A 15707-nucleotide genomic window follows, 5' to 3' on the forward strand; every position below is an offset into this window, starting at 1 on the left:
TGAGGCCGGCCTAAATGTTGTCTAAACCCACAAACAATATGTTTATGGGTGAATCCCTATCTTCGGATGTTGGAAGAAAGGAGGATTGGGCATGTTGAATTTCAACATGTCCCATCCCTTTGGTCTTTGAGATATAAGGTGGAGATTAGGAGATGTCTAACGGCTTACTAACACTTATATACATCGCTGTTGGTAGTAAAGTCACACCTGAAAATCAAAGAGGGCCACCTACTTTTGGGCAGATTTACATAAAACCCCTGAATTTTCCATTATTTTATCTAAAAATTGGGATAGTCTTGGCCAAGCATGACTGGAGATTTTGAAGCCCTGGTGACTGCGAGAGTTCGATAACTGTTAGATGTGGCTGCTGTAAGGTACATACTTTGGATCTGGCTACATGAGGAAGACGATGAAGTTTCCGGGAGGATTCCACACAGAGATAAGTGTGTTCTTGGTTTATGAGTGATTCATGCTTAAAGGGAAATTCTTCCATTAAATTTGATGTCCAATCTGAGGGCGACGAGTGATAAGGGGAGAGAGGGCTGAGCAGATCGATATATAGTTTTGTGGGAAAAGATTTGTATAAGCTGTAATTTATTGATCCCAGTCTTGCCGTGCTTATGAGTCCAGAGGGCGGTCTTACTCAGTTGACAACATAGAGGGCTGTCACTCATTGAGTGAGACCGCCCACTGGACTCCTAAGTGCAAGTTAGCAATTAAAATTAATAAATGGCAACTTCTACTAAATCTTTTTCTAAAAATCTACTTTCCTCTTCTTGTTCTAGTAATATTAATCTCCCACCAGAACAGATCAGAAATAATTTTAATAAAACACAATTCTTTTTTCCAGAAGATACGGTACTTGGTTCATTTAGTTTTACAGTTCACAATCAATATCACTTGCAGTACCACAGTTCACCACAGCTGCCAGCAATTACTTTCCATAGATATCAATTCAACAGCGCCCCCCCCCCCCTTAATGTACTATAAACCTATTTTTCTCCAAAATACTAATGTTTTAAAATATAATAACTCAGGAAAGAAAGAACATACAGAAATGGGAAACATTTTATTACAATCAGCCATAAATGACCTCCAACTTATCAAATGTTAAAAAATGGATGCTACATCTTCTTTAAATTACAAAAAAAAAAATCACTGTGTTGTGTCAATGCAGAGATACAGATAAGTTTTCTGCCCATGTGTCCAAAAATATTTTTATCTTTTGATGTGAAAATACTTTATATTGTTGTTTTTATAGATGGATGACTTAATAGTTGGCATCAGCTGTAGGTGGTGATGTGATCAGATCACCAAAAACCCAAAGAAATGGGATGAATGGGCTTTTTCCACCAGTTGCACATTTCATGTCTTCAATGGTATCCCCAATTCTTTATAGTCACAATGGCTGGTCCGGCAGGCACGGAGACCTTTTGGGGCGGGCAGCTGGTAACTTTGGGTGCCAGGGCTTCTTTAATCACTGGTAATGGCTGCTTCTCCCACTGTCCCTGAAAAGGCAAAACGAGCCAGCAGTCAGTACTGGATTTTAATAGGGGCAGTAGTGGTGGTTAATCCCATACCCTTTCCTAGTGCATACCTCTATAGGGGAACAAAAGTTGGGTACGAATTGTCCACAGGGTCCTGGATGACAAACCCCAATTCCATAATGTGCCCCCCCCCACTAGTGACCGCTCTGTATATCGGGGTCATTCGCCCAGTTAAATCCCAGCTGGTCTCCGCAGTTCTTTTTCAATAGACCTACTATTTTCTTTTTCTCCAATGCGGCGTGAAATCTGTCATTCAATTTCCTACAAACACCTTCCCGCAGAGCGAAGAGAGAGAAAAGAGCCGAAATATAAAATACCTTTTCTATTCTACGGCAAGTAAAAAAAAAAAAAATATATATATATATATATATATATATATATATATATATATATATATAAGAAAGCGCTGAGCTATTCCGCCTCCTCGTCAGAGAGAGCGAGCGACGGGGGCGGAGGGGTGCTCGTGTTTATTCCATCTCACTAGCAGCGTGGGTGAGCAGCGCATTAGTAGTGTTTATCCCCAAAAAGATTACTTGTTCCTTCCCCGTGGGAAAACATTTCACCCAGCTCAGAGCGAAAACAAAGCCGTATTCACAGGCGAGCAGAGAAACGTGCAGTGTAGGACTGCGCCGCGTATAGATTAGGGAATTATAGGTTTCTGTGTCTCACGGTCTATAAAACGAGGGCTTTCGAGAACCTGATCCCTCCACACCTCTATATAGAATTTGTATTCTTCAGTGCTCTTTAAGAAACGTGTGGGACGAAGGTTACATTATTCCGAGGTGCAGTGCAGGGAAAAAGCTACGAAATGTATACTTGAAGCTGAAAGCAAAATCTAGATGCCCCTTCACCCTTCATGTGGCCCATTTTCTTTATTATATATTAGGGATTTAGCTGGTACCTCAGGGTTGGAACTGTAGAGGGGGCAAATGCACATGAGTTCTGGAGCCTGGGAGGGCTGAAAGGTTCCCCTGCCTCCTAAGACCACCGCTGTACTGTTATCTGTCCCGGCACCAGTTCCAGGCTCTCCATCCTTCTCTGGTGGCCAGCTCCCCTGTCCCGACTACAGTGCCGGGCTCTCCATCCTTCCCCTCCGGTGGCCAGCTCCCCTGTCCCGACTCCAATGCCGGGCTCTCCATCCTTCTCCTCCGGTGGCAAGCTCCCCTGTCCCAACTCCAATGCCGGGCTCTCCATCCTTCTCCGGTGGCCAGCTCCCCTGTCCCGACTCCAGTGCAAGGCTCTCCATCCTTCTCCAGTGGCCAGCTCCCCTGTCCCGACTCCAGTGCCAGGCTCTCCATCCTTCTCCAGTGGCCAGCTCCCCTGCCCCGACTCCAGTGCCGGGCTCTCCATCCTTCTCCAGTGGCCAGCTCCCCTGTCCCAACTCCAGTGCCAGGCTCTCCATCCTTCTCCAGGGGCCAGCTCCCCTGTCCCAGCTCCAGTGCCGGGCTTCCATCCTTCTCTTCCGGAGACCAGCTCCCCTGTCTCGGCTCCAGTGCCAGGCTTTCCATCCTTCTCCAGGGGCCAGCTCCCCTGTTCTGGCTCCAATGCCGGGCTCTCCATCCTTCTCCAGGGGCCAGCTCCCCTGTCCCGACACCAGTGCCGGGCTCTCCATCCTTCTAAAGGGGCCAGTTCCCTGTCCCGGCTCCAGTGCCGGGCTCTCCATCCTTCTAAAGGGGCCAGCTCCCCTGTCCCGGCTCCAGTACCGGGCTCTCCATCCTTCTAAAGGGGCCAGCTCCCCTGTCCCGGCTCCAATGCCGGGCTCTCCATCCTTCTAAAGGGAGGGGCCAGCTCCCCGTCCCGGCTCCAGTGCCTGGCTCTCCATCCTTCTCCAGGTATCAGCTCCCCTGTACTGGCTCCAGTGCTGGGCTCACCATCCTTCTCCTCCAGGGCCTAGCTCCCCCTGCTGCTGTGCGTGTCAGGTTGTCTTGATAACCTGGTACGCGCCAAGTGAGTATTCACGTAGTTTGGCATCCTGCTTACACACCGCTAGGATCTACTTATTCACATTACCGCATTTATGCCTCCTGAGATACCCAGCTCTGCTACACTGCTGGACTCTGCTTATCCTCACCACCACAAGTGCGTCTCCAAACCTTCCCAGCTCTGCTACATTGCTGAACTCTGGTTATCCACAGTAACAAGTATACCTGACTATTTCACCATTCCACTCTACTGAATCAAGTACAGCCTTAAAAACCTGTCTCTGCTGCACTGTTCTCCTCAGCCGTAAATCTAGATATTGTTTTTTTTTTTCATTTACACTGCTAAACTTCTGTATCTGCTCCACACTGGACTCTGCCTCATACCCAACACGGTTATACTTTATATTATGGACTCTGCAGCATACTCCGCCCTGCTACATCACTGAGTTCGTTCTGCCACTCTGCTTCTTCTGTTCCCCTGACATCAGTGCTGAGGCTGATCACACAAGATCCCTCCTGCCTTGCAGAGTGATTGTGTGGTGCCCCTCATGGAGGCCAGTGGGCCCTAATCCCAATTTTTCATTCAATTGGAGTGCAGCTGTCTCCTGCCGAGGGCCAGCTCTGGTTGTGTTGGGTTCCATTATGGTCACAGTAGAGTTGATCTCTTGTCTACTCCATCCTTGACTCTACAAGCATGGAGCTTCACGGGTTCATCAATCCCAGTGGGCCCTAGCATAGATATTCTCGTGTGGGCCCTTGGCATGTATAGGGCCCTGGTATCTGACCCTTCACATGACTATGCTGTGTAAAGTTTCTGTATAGTTCTCCAACTAGGTCGGTAGAGAGACCTTTGAGACCCCCTTTAGCTCCAGGGACCTAGTGCGACTGCTACCTTTGCCCCATAATGACTCCTATGGTGGAGCTGGGATGCTAAACCATTGCCTGGTCCTCTGGTAACAGTGTGGTCGATTCTTGGCTTCTGACCGTTAATTGCAGCCCTCGAATCTGTGATACTCACCGGGAACCTCACAGCAGAGGATTTGTTACAATGCATGGAGATGGGGGAATAACGATATAAGGAATCCAGGACTTCGCTGGTGAAGGAACTCCATGGGACCTCGTTGAACTGCTCGGTGACAGCTGACTGCGGACATGTGCAGACCTCCTCACCGCTGAATCTACGGGAACAACAGCTGTCAATGGGGGGTCCGGGTCATATAAAGGTACAATGAGACAGTGTTCTGAACATGACATGTTCCTGTCACTAGTGCAGGCACACACAGAAGTGCAAGTAGTGGGGCCCTTACCATAAAGAGGCAGCTGTATTGGGTCAAAAAAATAGATAATTTTTTGCAGTGTACATGTGAACTTATGTTAATAAACTGCAGAAATAATTATGTTGAATAAGAATGTCACCATTGGGGGGCGCTGCATGACATGGAAAACAAGGGTCAGGCCGAAAATGCAGTTGCCTAAGATAAAAATTGGCTTAACATGAATGCACAAAATAAGCACACTGCTCTCTTGCTGCCTGTCATCAGCCCTGTGATTTGATTGGCTACCAGGTGTTCTAGCCCTGCCCCCAAGGATCTCTCTCGCGCTTCCTCACCTATTCACAAGGTTGAAATACTTCTTCAGATATCCAAGATCTACGTGGCTCTTGCACAGTTCCAGGTCAGTGCGGGGGTAATAATGTATATAGTTCACACACATCTCATCTGTAATGCTGAATCCACCCTAAGAAAAGCAACACAATAATAAAAAAGTAAGAGGCCTCCGCCATTTTTAAGGCAGAACCACAACATCTGTACTTCTATATAGTCCCCCTATGATAGTGGTACTTATGTGCACTATGTGGTAGGTAGTATTATGCAGCACTATTACTCTTAGTACATCACTATTATGAAAGTACTACATGGCAGTATTAATATGTGTGCAGTAAATAGTAGATCAAGTACTCCATTTTTGTGATTTTGTGTGAAATTATGTCCAATTTGCCTTTTTTCTCAGGTTTTTTTTTGTGTTGTTCCAAATTCCAATACATACAAAAGGGAATAAATGTGTATAATAAAACATGTGTAATTGCAATAATTTTCTGGCAGAAATACTTCATTTTCTGGAACAATTTCAAGAGTGCCAAAACTTTCGGTTAGGACTGTATGCACACAATTGTGACACTATATCGTATTATTGTTCAGGCACTCTGTGGTACTGTTGCCTTTTCATTGTATGGCACTATCATGAAAGTATTATATGACAGTACTAATACGTATGCACTAAATGGTAGTGTTCATAGTATAGCACTCCAAGGTAGTTTACTGTATATACATATTACATAGTTATTAAGGTTGAAGGAAGACTTTAAGTCCATCTAGTTCAACCCATAGCCTAGCATGCCCTAACATGTTGATCCAGGGGAAGGCAAAAAAAACCCATGTGGTAAGAGTAAGCTCCATCATGGGGAAAAAAATTCCTTCCCGACCCCACATACGGCAATCAGACTAGTTCCCTGGATCAACGCCCTATCAAGGAATCTAATATATATACCCTGTAACATTATACTTTTCCAGAAAGGTATCCAGTCCCCTCTTAAATTGAAGCAATGAGTCACTCATTACAACATCATACGGCAGAGAGTTCCATAGTCTCACTGCTCTTACAGTAAAGAATCCGCGTCTGTTATTATGCTTAAACCTTTTTTCCTCCAGACGTAGAGGATGCCCCCTTGTCCCTGTCACCGGTCTATGATTAAAAAGATCAGCAGAAAGGTCTTTGTACTGTCCCCTCATATATTTATACATTAACATAAGATCACCCCTTAGTCTTCGTTTTTCCAAACTAAATAGCCCCAAGTGTAATAACCTATCTTGGTATGGCAGACCCCCCAGTCCTCTAATAACCTTGGTTGCTCTTCTCTGCATCCGCTCCAGTTCAGCTATGTCTTTCTTATACACCGGAGACCAGAACTGTGCACAGTATTCTAAGTGTGGTCGAACTAGTGACTTGTATAGAGGTAAAATTATGTTCTCCTCTTGAGCATCTATGCTTCTTTTAATGCATCCCATTATTTTATTTGCCTTTGTAGCAGCTGCCTGACACTGGCCACTGAATATGAGTTTGTCATCCACCCATACACCCAGGTCTTTTTCATTGACGGTTTTAGAATTAAGCACATAGTTATACATCCTATTACTTCTACCCAAGTGCATGACCTTACATTTATCCCCATTAAAGCTCATTTGCCATTTATCAGCCCAAGCTTCTAGCTTACATAAATCAGCCTGTAATATAAAATTGTCCTCCCCTGTATTGATTACCCTGCAGAGTTTAGTGTCATCTGCAAATATTGAAATTCTACTCTGAATGCCCCCTACAAGGTCATTAATAAATATGTTAAAAAGAAGAGGGCCCAATACTGACCCCTGTGGTACCCCACTACTAACCGTGACCCAGTCCGAGTGTGCTCCATTAATAACCACCCTTTGTTTCCTATCCCTGAGCCAACTCTCAACCCACTTGCACATATTTTCCCCTATCCCCATTATTCTCATTTTATTTATCAACCTTTTGTGTGGCACCGTATCAAAAGCTTTTGAAAAGTCCATATACACTACATCTACTGGGTTCCCTTGGTCCAGACCGGAACTTACCTCTTCATAGAAGCTGATCAAATTAGTCTGACATGATCGGTCCCTAGTAAACCCGTGCTGATACTGGGTCATGAGGTTATTCCTCTTCAGATACTCCAGTATAACATCCCTTAGAATGCCCTCCAGGATTTTACCCACAGTAGAGGTTAAGCTTACTGGCCTATAATTTCCGAGTTCAGTTTTTGTCCCCTTTTTGAATATTGGCACCACATTTGCTATACGCCAGTCCTGTGGTACAGACCCTGTTATTATGGACTCTGTAAAGATTAAAAATAATGGTCTATCAATGACTGTACTTAATTCCTGCAGTACTCGGGGGTGTATCCCATCCGGGCCCGAAGATTTGTCAATTTTTGTGATTTTTAGACGCCGCCGTACTTCCTGCTGGGTTAAGCAGGTAACTTTAAATTGGGAATTATTATCACTAGTCATATTGGCTGCCATGGGATTTTCTTTTGTAAATACTGATGAAAAAAAGTCATTTAGCATATTGGCTTTTTCCTCATCCTCATCCACCATTTCACCCAGACTATTTTTAAGGGGGCCAACACTATCATTTTTTAGTTTCTTACTATTTATGTAGTTAAAGAATATTTTGGGGTTATTTTTGCTCTCTCTAGCAATGAGTCTCTCTGTCTCAATCTTTGCTGCCTTGATTTGCTTTTTACATAATTTATTTAATTTTTTGTATTTATTTAATGCCTCCTCACTACCTACTTCCTTTAATTCTCTAAATGCTTTCTTTTTGTCACTTATTGTGCCCCTTACAGCTCTATTTAGCCATATTGGATTCCTCCTATTTCTAGTATGTTTATTCCCATACGGTATATACTGTGCACAGGTCCTATCCAGGATGCTAATAAATGTCTCCCATTTTCTTTGTGTACTTTTATGTCTCAGGATATCGTCCCAGTTAATTGCACCAAGATCCTCTCTCATCCGTTGGAAATTTGCCCTCCTGAAGTTTAGTGTCCTTGTCACCCCTCTACTACACATCTTATTAAAGGAGACATGAAAACTTATTATTTTGTGATCACTATTCCCCAAGTGACCCCCAACCCTTATATTTAATATGCGGTCTGGCCTGTTGGTTAATATTAGGTCTAGCAGTGCCCCCCTCCTTGTTGGGTCCTGAACCAGTTGTGAAAGGTAATTGTCTCTCATAGTTGTCAAAAACCGATTACCTTTACTGGAACTGCAGGTTTCTGTTCCCCAATCTATTTCAGGGTAGTTGAAGTCCCCCATAATAATGACTTCTCCTTGAGTCGCAGCTTCATCTATCTGCTTTACAAGGATATTCTCCATTGCTTCCATTATTTTTGGAGATTTATAACAAACCCCTATCAGTAATTTATTATTTTTTCCCCCTCCCCTTATCTCCACCCACAGGGACTCTACATTTTCATTAGATTCACCTATATTATCACGCAGGATGGGTTTTAAGGTCGATTTTACAAACAGACACACCCCACCCCCTCGCTTATCTGTACGGTCATTTCTGAAAAGGCTATAGCCCTGCAAGTTAACAGCCCAGTCATGGCTCTCATCCATCATTATGAGCATTATAATTATGATAGCATTATGAGGGCACTATATGGGTTTTTTATTTTTTCAGACTGTGGCACTATAATGTAAATACAATATTGTAGTACTATTATGAGCGGGTTATATGATACTGTTATCTTTTCACAATATTGCACTAATATGTAATGTAGGTAGTATATATCTGTATAGGTATGTGGGTGGCATTATATGGTGCTTTTATTTATTTTCCCACAATTTTGCACTATTATGTAAGTACCATACAACATTCTTAATATGTTACTTTTCACAGCATGGCACTATTATATTGTTATATAACAGTACTATTAGGTGGGTAATATAAGGTACTTTTATTTTTAACAGTATAGCACTGTCATGCAGATACTACAACCCCTGGCAAAAATTATGGAATCACCGGCCTTGGAGGATGTTCATTCAGCTGTTTAATTTTGTAGAAAAAAAGCCGATCACAGACATGGCACAAAACTAAAGTCATTTCAAATGGCCACTTTCTGGCTTTAAGAAACACTAAAAGAAATCAAGAACAAAAAATATGGTAGTCAGTAATGGTTACTTTTTTTAACCAAGCCTAGGGGAAAAATTATGGAATCATGAAAAACAAACAAACAAAAAAAACACTAAAAAACATCACTAGTATTTTGTTGCACCACCTCTGGCTTTTATTACAGCTTGCAGTCTCTGAGGCACGGACTTAATGAGTGTCAAACAGTACTCTTCATCAATCTGGCTCCAACTTTCTCTGATTGCTGTTGCCAGATCAGCTTTGCAGGTTGGAGCCTTGTCATGGACCATTTTCTGCAACTTCCACCAAAGATTTTCAATTGGATTGGGATCCGGACTATTTGCAGGCCATGACATTGACCTTATGTGTCTTTTTTCAAGGAATGTTTGCACAGTTTTTGCTCTATGGCAGGATGCATTATCATCTTGAAAAATGATTTCATCATCCCCAAACATCCTTTAAATTGATGGGACAAGAAAAGTGTCCAAAATACCAACATAAACTTGTGCATTTATTGAAGATGTAATGACAGCCATCTCCCAGTGCCTTTACCTGACATGCAGCCCCATATCATCAATGACTGTGGAAATTTGCATGTTCTCTTCAGGCTGTCATCTTTATAAATCTCATTGGAACGGCACCAAACAAAGGTTCTAGGATCATCACCTTGCCCAATGCAGATTCGTGTTCATCACTGAATATGACTTTCATCCAAAGTCCACGATTGCTTTTCCTTAGCCCATTGTAACCTTGTTTTTTTCTGTTTAGGTGTTAATGATGGCTTTCGTTTGGCTTTTCTGTATGTAAATCCCATTTCCTTTAGGCGGTTTCTTACAGTTCGGTCACAGACACTGACTCCAGTTTCCACCCATTCGTTCCTCATTTGTTTTGTTGTGCATTTCCTGTTTTGGAGACATATTGCTTTAAGTGTCCGGTCTTCACGCTTTGATGTCGTCCTTGGTCTACAAGTATGTTTGCCTTTAACAACCTTCCCATGTTGTTTGTATTTGGACCAGATTTTAGACACAGCTGACTGTGAATAACCAACATCTTTTGCAACATTGCATGATGATTTATCCTCTTTTAAGAGTTTGATAATCCTCTCCTTTGTTTCAATTTACATTTATCGTGTTGGAGCCATGATTCATGTCAGTCCACTTGGTGCAACAGCTCTCCAAGGTGTGATCACTCCTTTTTAGATACAGACTAACGAGCAGATCTAATTTGATGCAGGTGTTAGTTTTGGGAATGACAATTTACAGGGTGATTCCATAATTTTTTCCTCAGAATTGAGTGATTCCATAATTTTCCCCCTATGCTTGGATAAAAAAAGTAACCATTACTGACTGCCACATTTTTTGTTCTTGATTTCTTTTAGTGTTTCTTAAAGCCAGAAAGTTGCCATTTGAAATGACTTTAGTTTTGTGCCATGTCTGTGATCGGCTTTTTTTCTACAAAATTAAACAACTGAATGAGCATCCTCCAAGGCCGGTGATTCCATAATTTTTGCCAGGGGTTGTATATAGCAGTATAACTATGTAGGCACTACGTATATGGCCTTATGTTTCTTCACCCTTGCATCATTATGTAAGTATTATATGGCAGCATTAATATGTGCACACTATATGGCACACTGTATGGTTAGGTTTTCATGTTATGGCACTAATGTCTGGAAATTACAGCATTTCATTACTATGTAAGTGTTATAAGGCTATGTGCACACGTTGCTGATTAGGCTTAGGAATTTCTGATGCGGATTCTGTCTCTCCTGGCAGAAAACGCACCTGCGTTTTTTTGTGCGTTTTGCTGTGGTTTTCTTGCGGATTTGCTGCGTTTTTTACCCCTGCGGTTTTCTATAATGGAATGGGTACAAAAACGCTGCAGATTCACAAAAAAGAAGTGACATGCTACTTCTTTTAAACCGCAGCGTTTCCGCAGCGGATTTTCCGCAAAGTGTGCACAGCATTTTTTTTTTCTCATTGATTCACATTGTACTGTAAATCAATTGCGGATCTGCAGCGTTTCTGCACTGCAAAAAACGCTGCGGATCCGCAGAGAATCCGCAACGTGTGCACATACCCTAAGGCAGTTTTCATTTGGACACTATATTGCACTGTTATTTAACTTTATGGCACCATTATGTCGTTACTATATAGCAGAATTCATATGTGTGCATTATATGGTACTATTATCTTTTTACAGTATGGCACTATTACGTAGACACTATACAACAGTATTATGTAGGCACTATATGGTACTTTTTTTCCATAGTGTGGTACTGTTCTGTAAATAGTATATGCCAGTATTAATGCTGCTACTTTTTCATGGTATGGTAATATATAGGTGCTATATGGCTGTTTTTAGCCTTGTATGTGTAAGAGATAGGGAGATGGGGATGCGCTATCCACCATATTAAAGGGTCAGGGAGGGAAGATGAAAGCCGCCATTGGCCTAGAATGACTCCACCATTATTTCTTCATAGATCAGGATGGAGAACCCGGGGAGAACTATAAGACACCGGCGTTGCACGAGTTCTCACCACTGTGACTTTGCTCCTGTCTTCTGTATTGTAAGCGCATCTCGTAATCAGCAAATCGCCCTGGGAGACCAAATACACAACACGTTCAGTACTACAGCCTACTCGGGAAGGAAAAGGTTAACTGAAGAACATGCATGTTGCAAAACTAAAACTACCTATGACACGCATATCCACTATAAAAACACTGCTGCTTTCTATCTGAAACAGCACCCCTCCTGTGCATAGGTGGCATGTGGTACTGCAGCTCAACTCCACTGAATTCTATAGAGATGAGTTGCAATATCAGACACAACCTGTGGACTGGCGTGGCGCTGTTTTTAGTTTTCTAATCCAAGCAAACCCAAGATTTAAAGCAACATTAGAATTAATAGTAGCTATGAGAGTGCTACTGGAAGTTTGCTGCTGTTGTGACCTTGATTTTACAGTACACTTAGGCCACTACATGTAGCGATGTCAGAGTGCATTGTCCGCATAAGTGGTATTGACGTCTGTAAAAGCCGGGAACAATCTGATTAATAGATTAATCAGAAAAATAACTCCCCACCCGATCCTGATCCATCCAGGCGGCTATAATTAAGAGATGAAAGCGCCCAGGTTGAAGGTTAATGAAAGTAAACATCACAAGGAATTAAGACTGATGACGAGCGGAGGGATCGAGGCTTAGTGAATAAGCTTCAGCTTTAAAGAACGACTCCGCTAAAAATATATAAAAAAAAGGGGCCTGGTTTATAAAACATGATAAATCTGTTGGAAACTCAAGGTTAGGGCTACAGTTAGGGTTAGGACAGGGTTTGATTTAGGGCTATGGTTAGATTTAGGGCTATGCTCTAGGTTTAGTTTAGGGCTACAGTTAAGGCTAGGTTTAGGGCTACAGTTAGGTTTACGGCTAGGCTTTCATTTAGGGGTACAGTTACTGCTAGAGTTCGGTTTAGGGATAGTGATTGATTTAAGGCTAGGGGTTGATTTAGGCAAATGGTTAGATTTAAGGTTAGTTAGGGCTACAGCTAGGATTAGGGCTACAGTTAAGGCTATGTTTTGTTTTTGGGTTAGGTGTACGGTCTAAAGTTAGGGCTAGAATTAGCTTTAGGGCTAGGATTTGGTTTAATACTACGGTTAGGGCTAGAGTTAGGGCTAGGATTTTGTTTAGGGCTACTGTTTGTGACAGAGTTATGTATAGGGCCATGGTTAGGTTTAGGGCTAGGGCTAGTACTAAGGTAATACAAAAACACAAAAACCTCAATTAAAATAATATAAAAAAGCAAAAAAAAAATTAATAACAAGGTATACCTTTTTATTTTGTAACATGTTTTAGACAGATTTCAACAAAGCAGCTAAAAAAAAATAGAGGAACTATAATTACATCAGATCAGTATTTTTTTTTTCAAATACAGTATATGTGCTAAGGGGTTCAATACTGGTCGCAGGGTCTCAGGTATATACTTAAGACCCACACAAAACTTATTAAGAAAAATAGGCAAAAAAAAATCCAAATGATTAAAATATATAACATTTTATTAACACATTAAAAAACCATAACACCATAAAAATAGAGAGACAGAAAAAAAAAATTGTAATAGATAATTACAATATATCAAATAATAGGGGAACAGGTGTACAAAATGATTAATCTGTCAATTCATCATAATTTACCAAATGATGCAATAGGGCATAAGGTATCAATAAATGTAAGTAGGAACAGAACCATTGCAAAAATAAAGGCATCAAGAAGTCATAAGGAAAGTGCTGCATGCAAAATTATTGTGCATACATGATCTGATCAAATAAAAAGTAATAAATAAAGAATTTGTGTATCAAATAGAGTCAATTTATAATGAAAAATTGATCAGACTATGGCTCAGTATATTACAACTAACCACACTGCATAATGGCCAAGACAGAATATATATAATTTAACCACATAATGTGTGGATAACAATAAAGGTGAGTAAACCCCATCTATAGAGAGCCCAGTGGATACTATTAAACATATGCATGGAGTCTGATGGAAAATACATTCATGCCAGCACCGATAGTGCACACCACATCCCCCTCCACAAACTCCAACGCGTGTTTCGCACTGCTTCGAAGCAGTGTGAAACGCGCGTTGGAGTTAGTGCACACCACGTCCCCCTCCACAATCGGTGCTGGCATGAATGTATTTTCCATCAGGCTTCATGCATACACTGCGTACAGAATTATTAGGCAAGTTGTATTTTGATCACATGATACGTTTTATACATGTTGTCCTACTCGAAGCTGTTCAGGCTTGAGAGCCAACTACCAATTAAGTAAATCAGGTGATGTGCATCTCTGTAATGACGAGGGGTGTTGTCTAATGACATCAAAACCCTATATAAGGTGTGCTTAATTATTAGGCAACTTTCTTTCCTTTGGCAAAATGGGTCAGAGGAGAGATTTGACAGGCTCTGAAAAGTCCAAAATTGTGAGATGTCTTGCAGAGGGATGCAGCAGTCTTGAAATTGCCAAACTTTTGAAGCGTGATCACCGAACAATCAAGCGTTTCATGGCAAATAGCCAACAGGGTCGCAAGAAGCGTGTTGGGCAAAAAAGGCGCAAAATAACTGCCCATGATTTGAGGAAAATCAAGCGTGAAGCTGCCAAGATACCATTTGCCACCAGTTTTGCTATATTTCAGATCTGCAACGTTACTGGAGTAACAAAAAGCACAAGGTGTGCGATACTCAGGGACATGGCCAAGGTAAGGAAGGCTGAAAAACGACCACCTTTGAACAAGAAGCATAAGATAAAACGTCAAGACTGGGCCAAGAAATATGTTAAGACTAAATTTTCAAAGGTTTTATGGACTGATGAAATGATTGTGACTCTTGATTGGATGGGTCAGAGGCTGGATCAGTAAAGGACAGAAAGCTCCACTCCGACTCAGACGCCAGCAAGGTGGAGGTGGGGTACTGGTATGGGCTGGGATCATCAAAGATGAACTTGTGGGACCTTTTCGGGTTGAGGATGGAGTGAAGCTCAACTCCCAGACCTACTGCCAGTTTCTGGGAGACAACTTCTTCAAGCAGTGGTACAGGAAGACGTCGGTGTCGTTCAAGAAAAACATGATTTTCATGCAGGACAACGCTCCATCACATGCCTCCAACTACTCCTCAGCGTGGCTGGCCAGTAAAGGTCTCAAAGAAGAAAACATAATGACATGGCCCCCTTGTTCACCTGATCTGAACCCCATAGAGAACCTGTGGTCCCTCATAAAATGTGAGATCTACAGGGAGGGAAAACAGTACACCACTCGGAACAGTGTCTGGGAGGGTGTGGTGGCTGCTGCACGCGATGTTGGTCGTAAACAGATCAAGCAACTGACAGAATCTATGGATGGAAGGCTGCTGAGTGTCATCATACAGAAAGGTGGCTATATTGGTCACTAATTTTGAGGGGTTTTGTTTTTGCATGTCAGAAATGTTTATTTCTAAATTTCGTGCAGTTATATTGGTTTACTTGGTGAAAATAAACAAGTGAGATGGGAATATATTTGGTTTTTATTAAGTTGCCTAATAATTCTGCACAGTAATAGTTACCTGCACAAACAGATATCCTGCTAAGATAGCCAAATCTAAAAAAAAAAAAACACTCCAACTTCCAAAAATATTAAGCTTTGATATTTAGGAGTCTTTGGGGTTGATTGAGAACATAGTTGTTGATCAATAATAAAAATAATCCTCTAAAATACAACTTGCATAATAATTCTGCACACAGTGTATGTTTAACAGTATCCACTGGGCTCTCTATAGATGGGGTTTACTCACCTTTATTGTTATCCACACATTATGTGGTTAAATTATATTTATTCTGTCTTGGGCATTATGCAGTGTGGTTATGTGCAATATACTGAGTCATAGTCTGATCAATTTTTCATTATAAATTGACTCTATTTGATACACAAATTCTTTATTACGTTTTATTTGATCAGATCATGTATGAACAATATATTTTGCACGCAGCACT

The 15707-nt window shown here is 41.7% G+C and overlaps 1 protein-coding gene across 2 annotated transcripts in view; it reads right to left on the reverse strand.

Moving 5' to 3' along the window:
• Positions 1–1050: 1050 nt before the first annotated feature.
• Positions 1051–15707, reverse strand: part of DBH (dopamine beta-hydroxylase) — an 85095-nt gene continuing 70438 nt past the window's right edge. The window contains exons 11-14 of one of the 2 annotated variants that reach the window (XM_077284348.1): positions 11724–11783; positions 5079–5206; positions 4488–4647; positions 1051–1508 (exon numbers count right to left, since the gene is read on the reverse strand). In XM_077284348.1, the coding sequence (XP_077140463.1) occupies positions 1374–1508; positions 4488–4647; positions 5079–5206; positions 11724–11783 (483 nt within the window). In that variant the 3' untranslated portion in view covers positions 1051–1373. Of the gene's footprint in view, positions 1509–1919; positions 4648–5078; positions 5207–11723; positions 11784–15707 lie in introns of those variants that run through there. The other variant, XM_077284347.1, reaches the window with a different exon arrangement.

Source organism: Ranitomeya variabilis, chromosome 2 (genome assembly GCF_051348905.1).
Source record: "Ranitomeya variabilis isolate aRanVar5 chromosome 2, aRanVar5.hap1, whole genome shotgun sequence".
NCBI classification, from domain to species: domain Eukaryota; kingdom Metazoa; phylum Chordata; class Amphibia; order Anura; family Dendrobatidae; genus Ranitomeya; species Ranitomeya variabilis.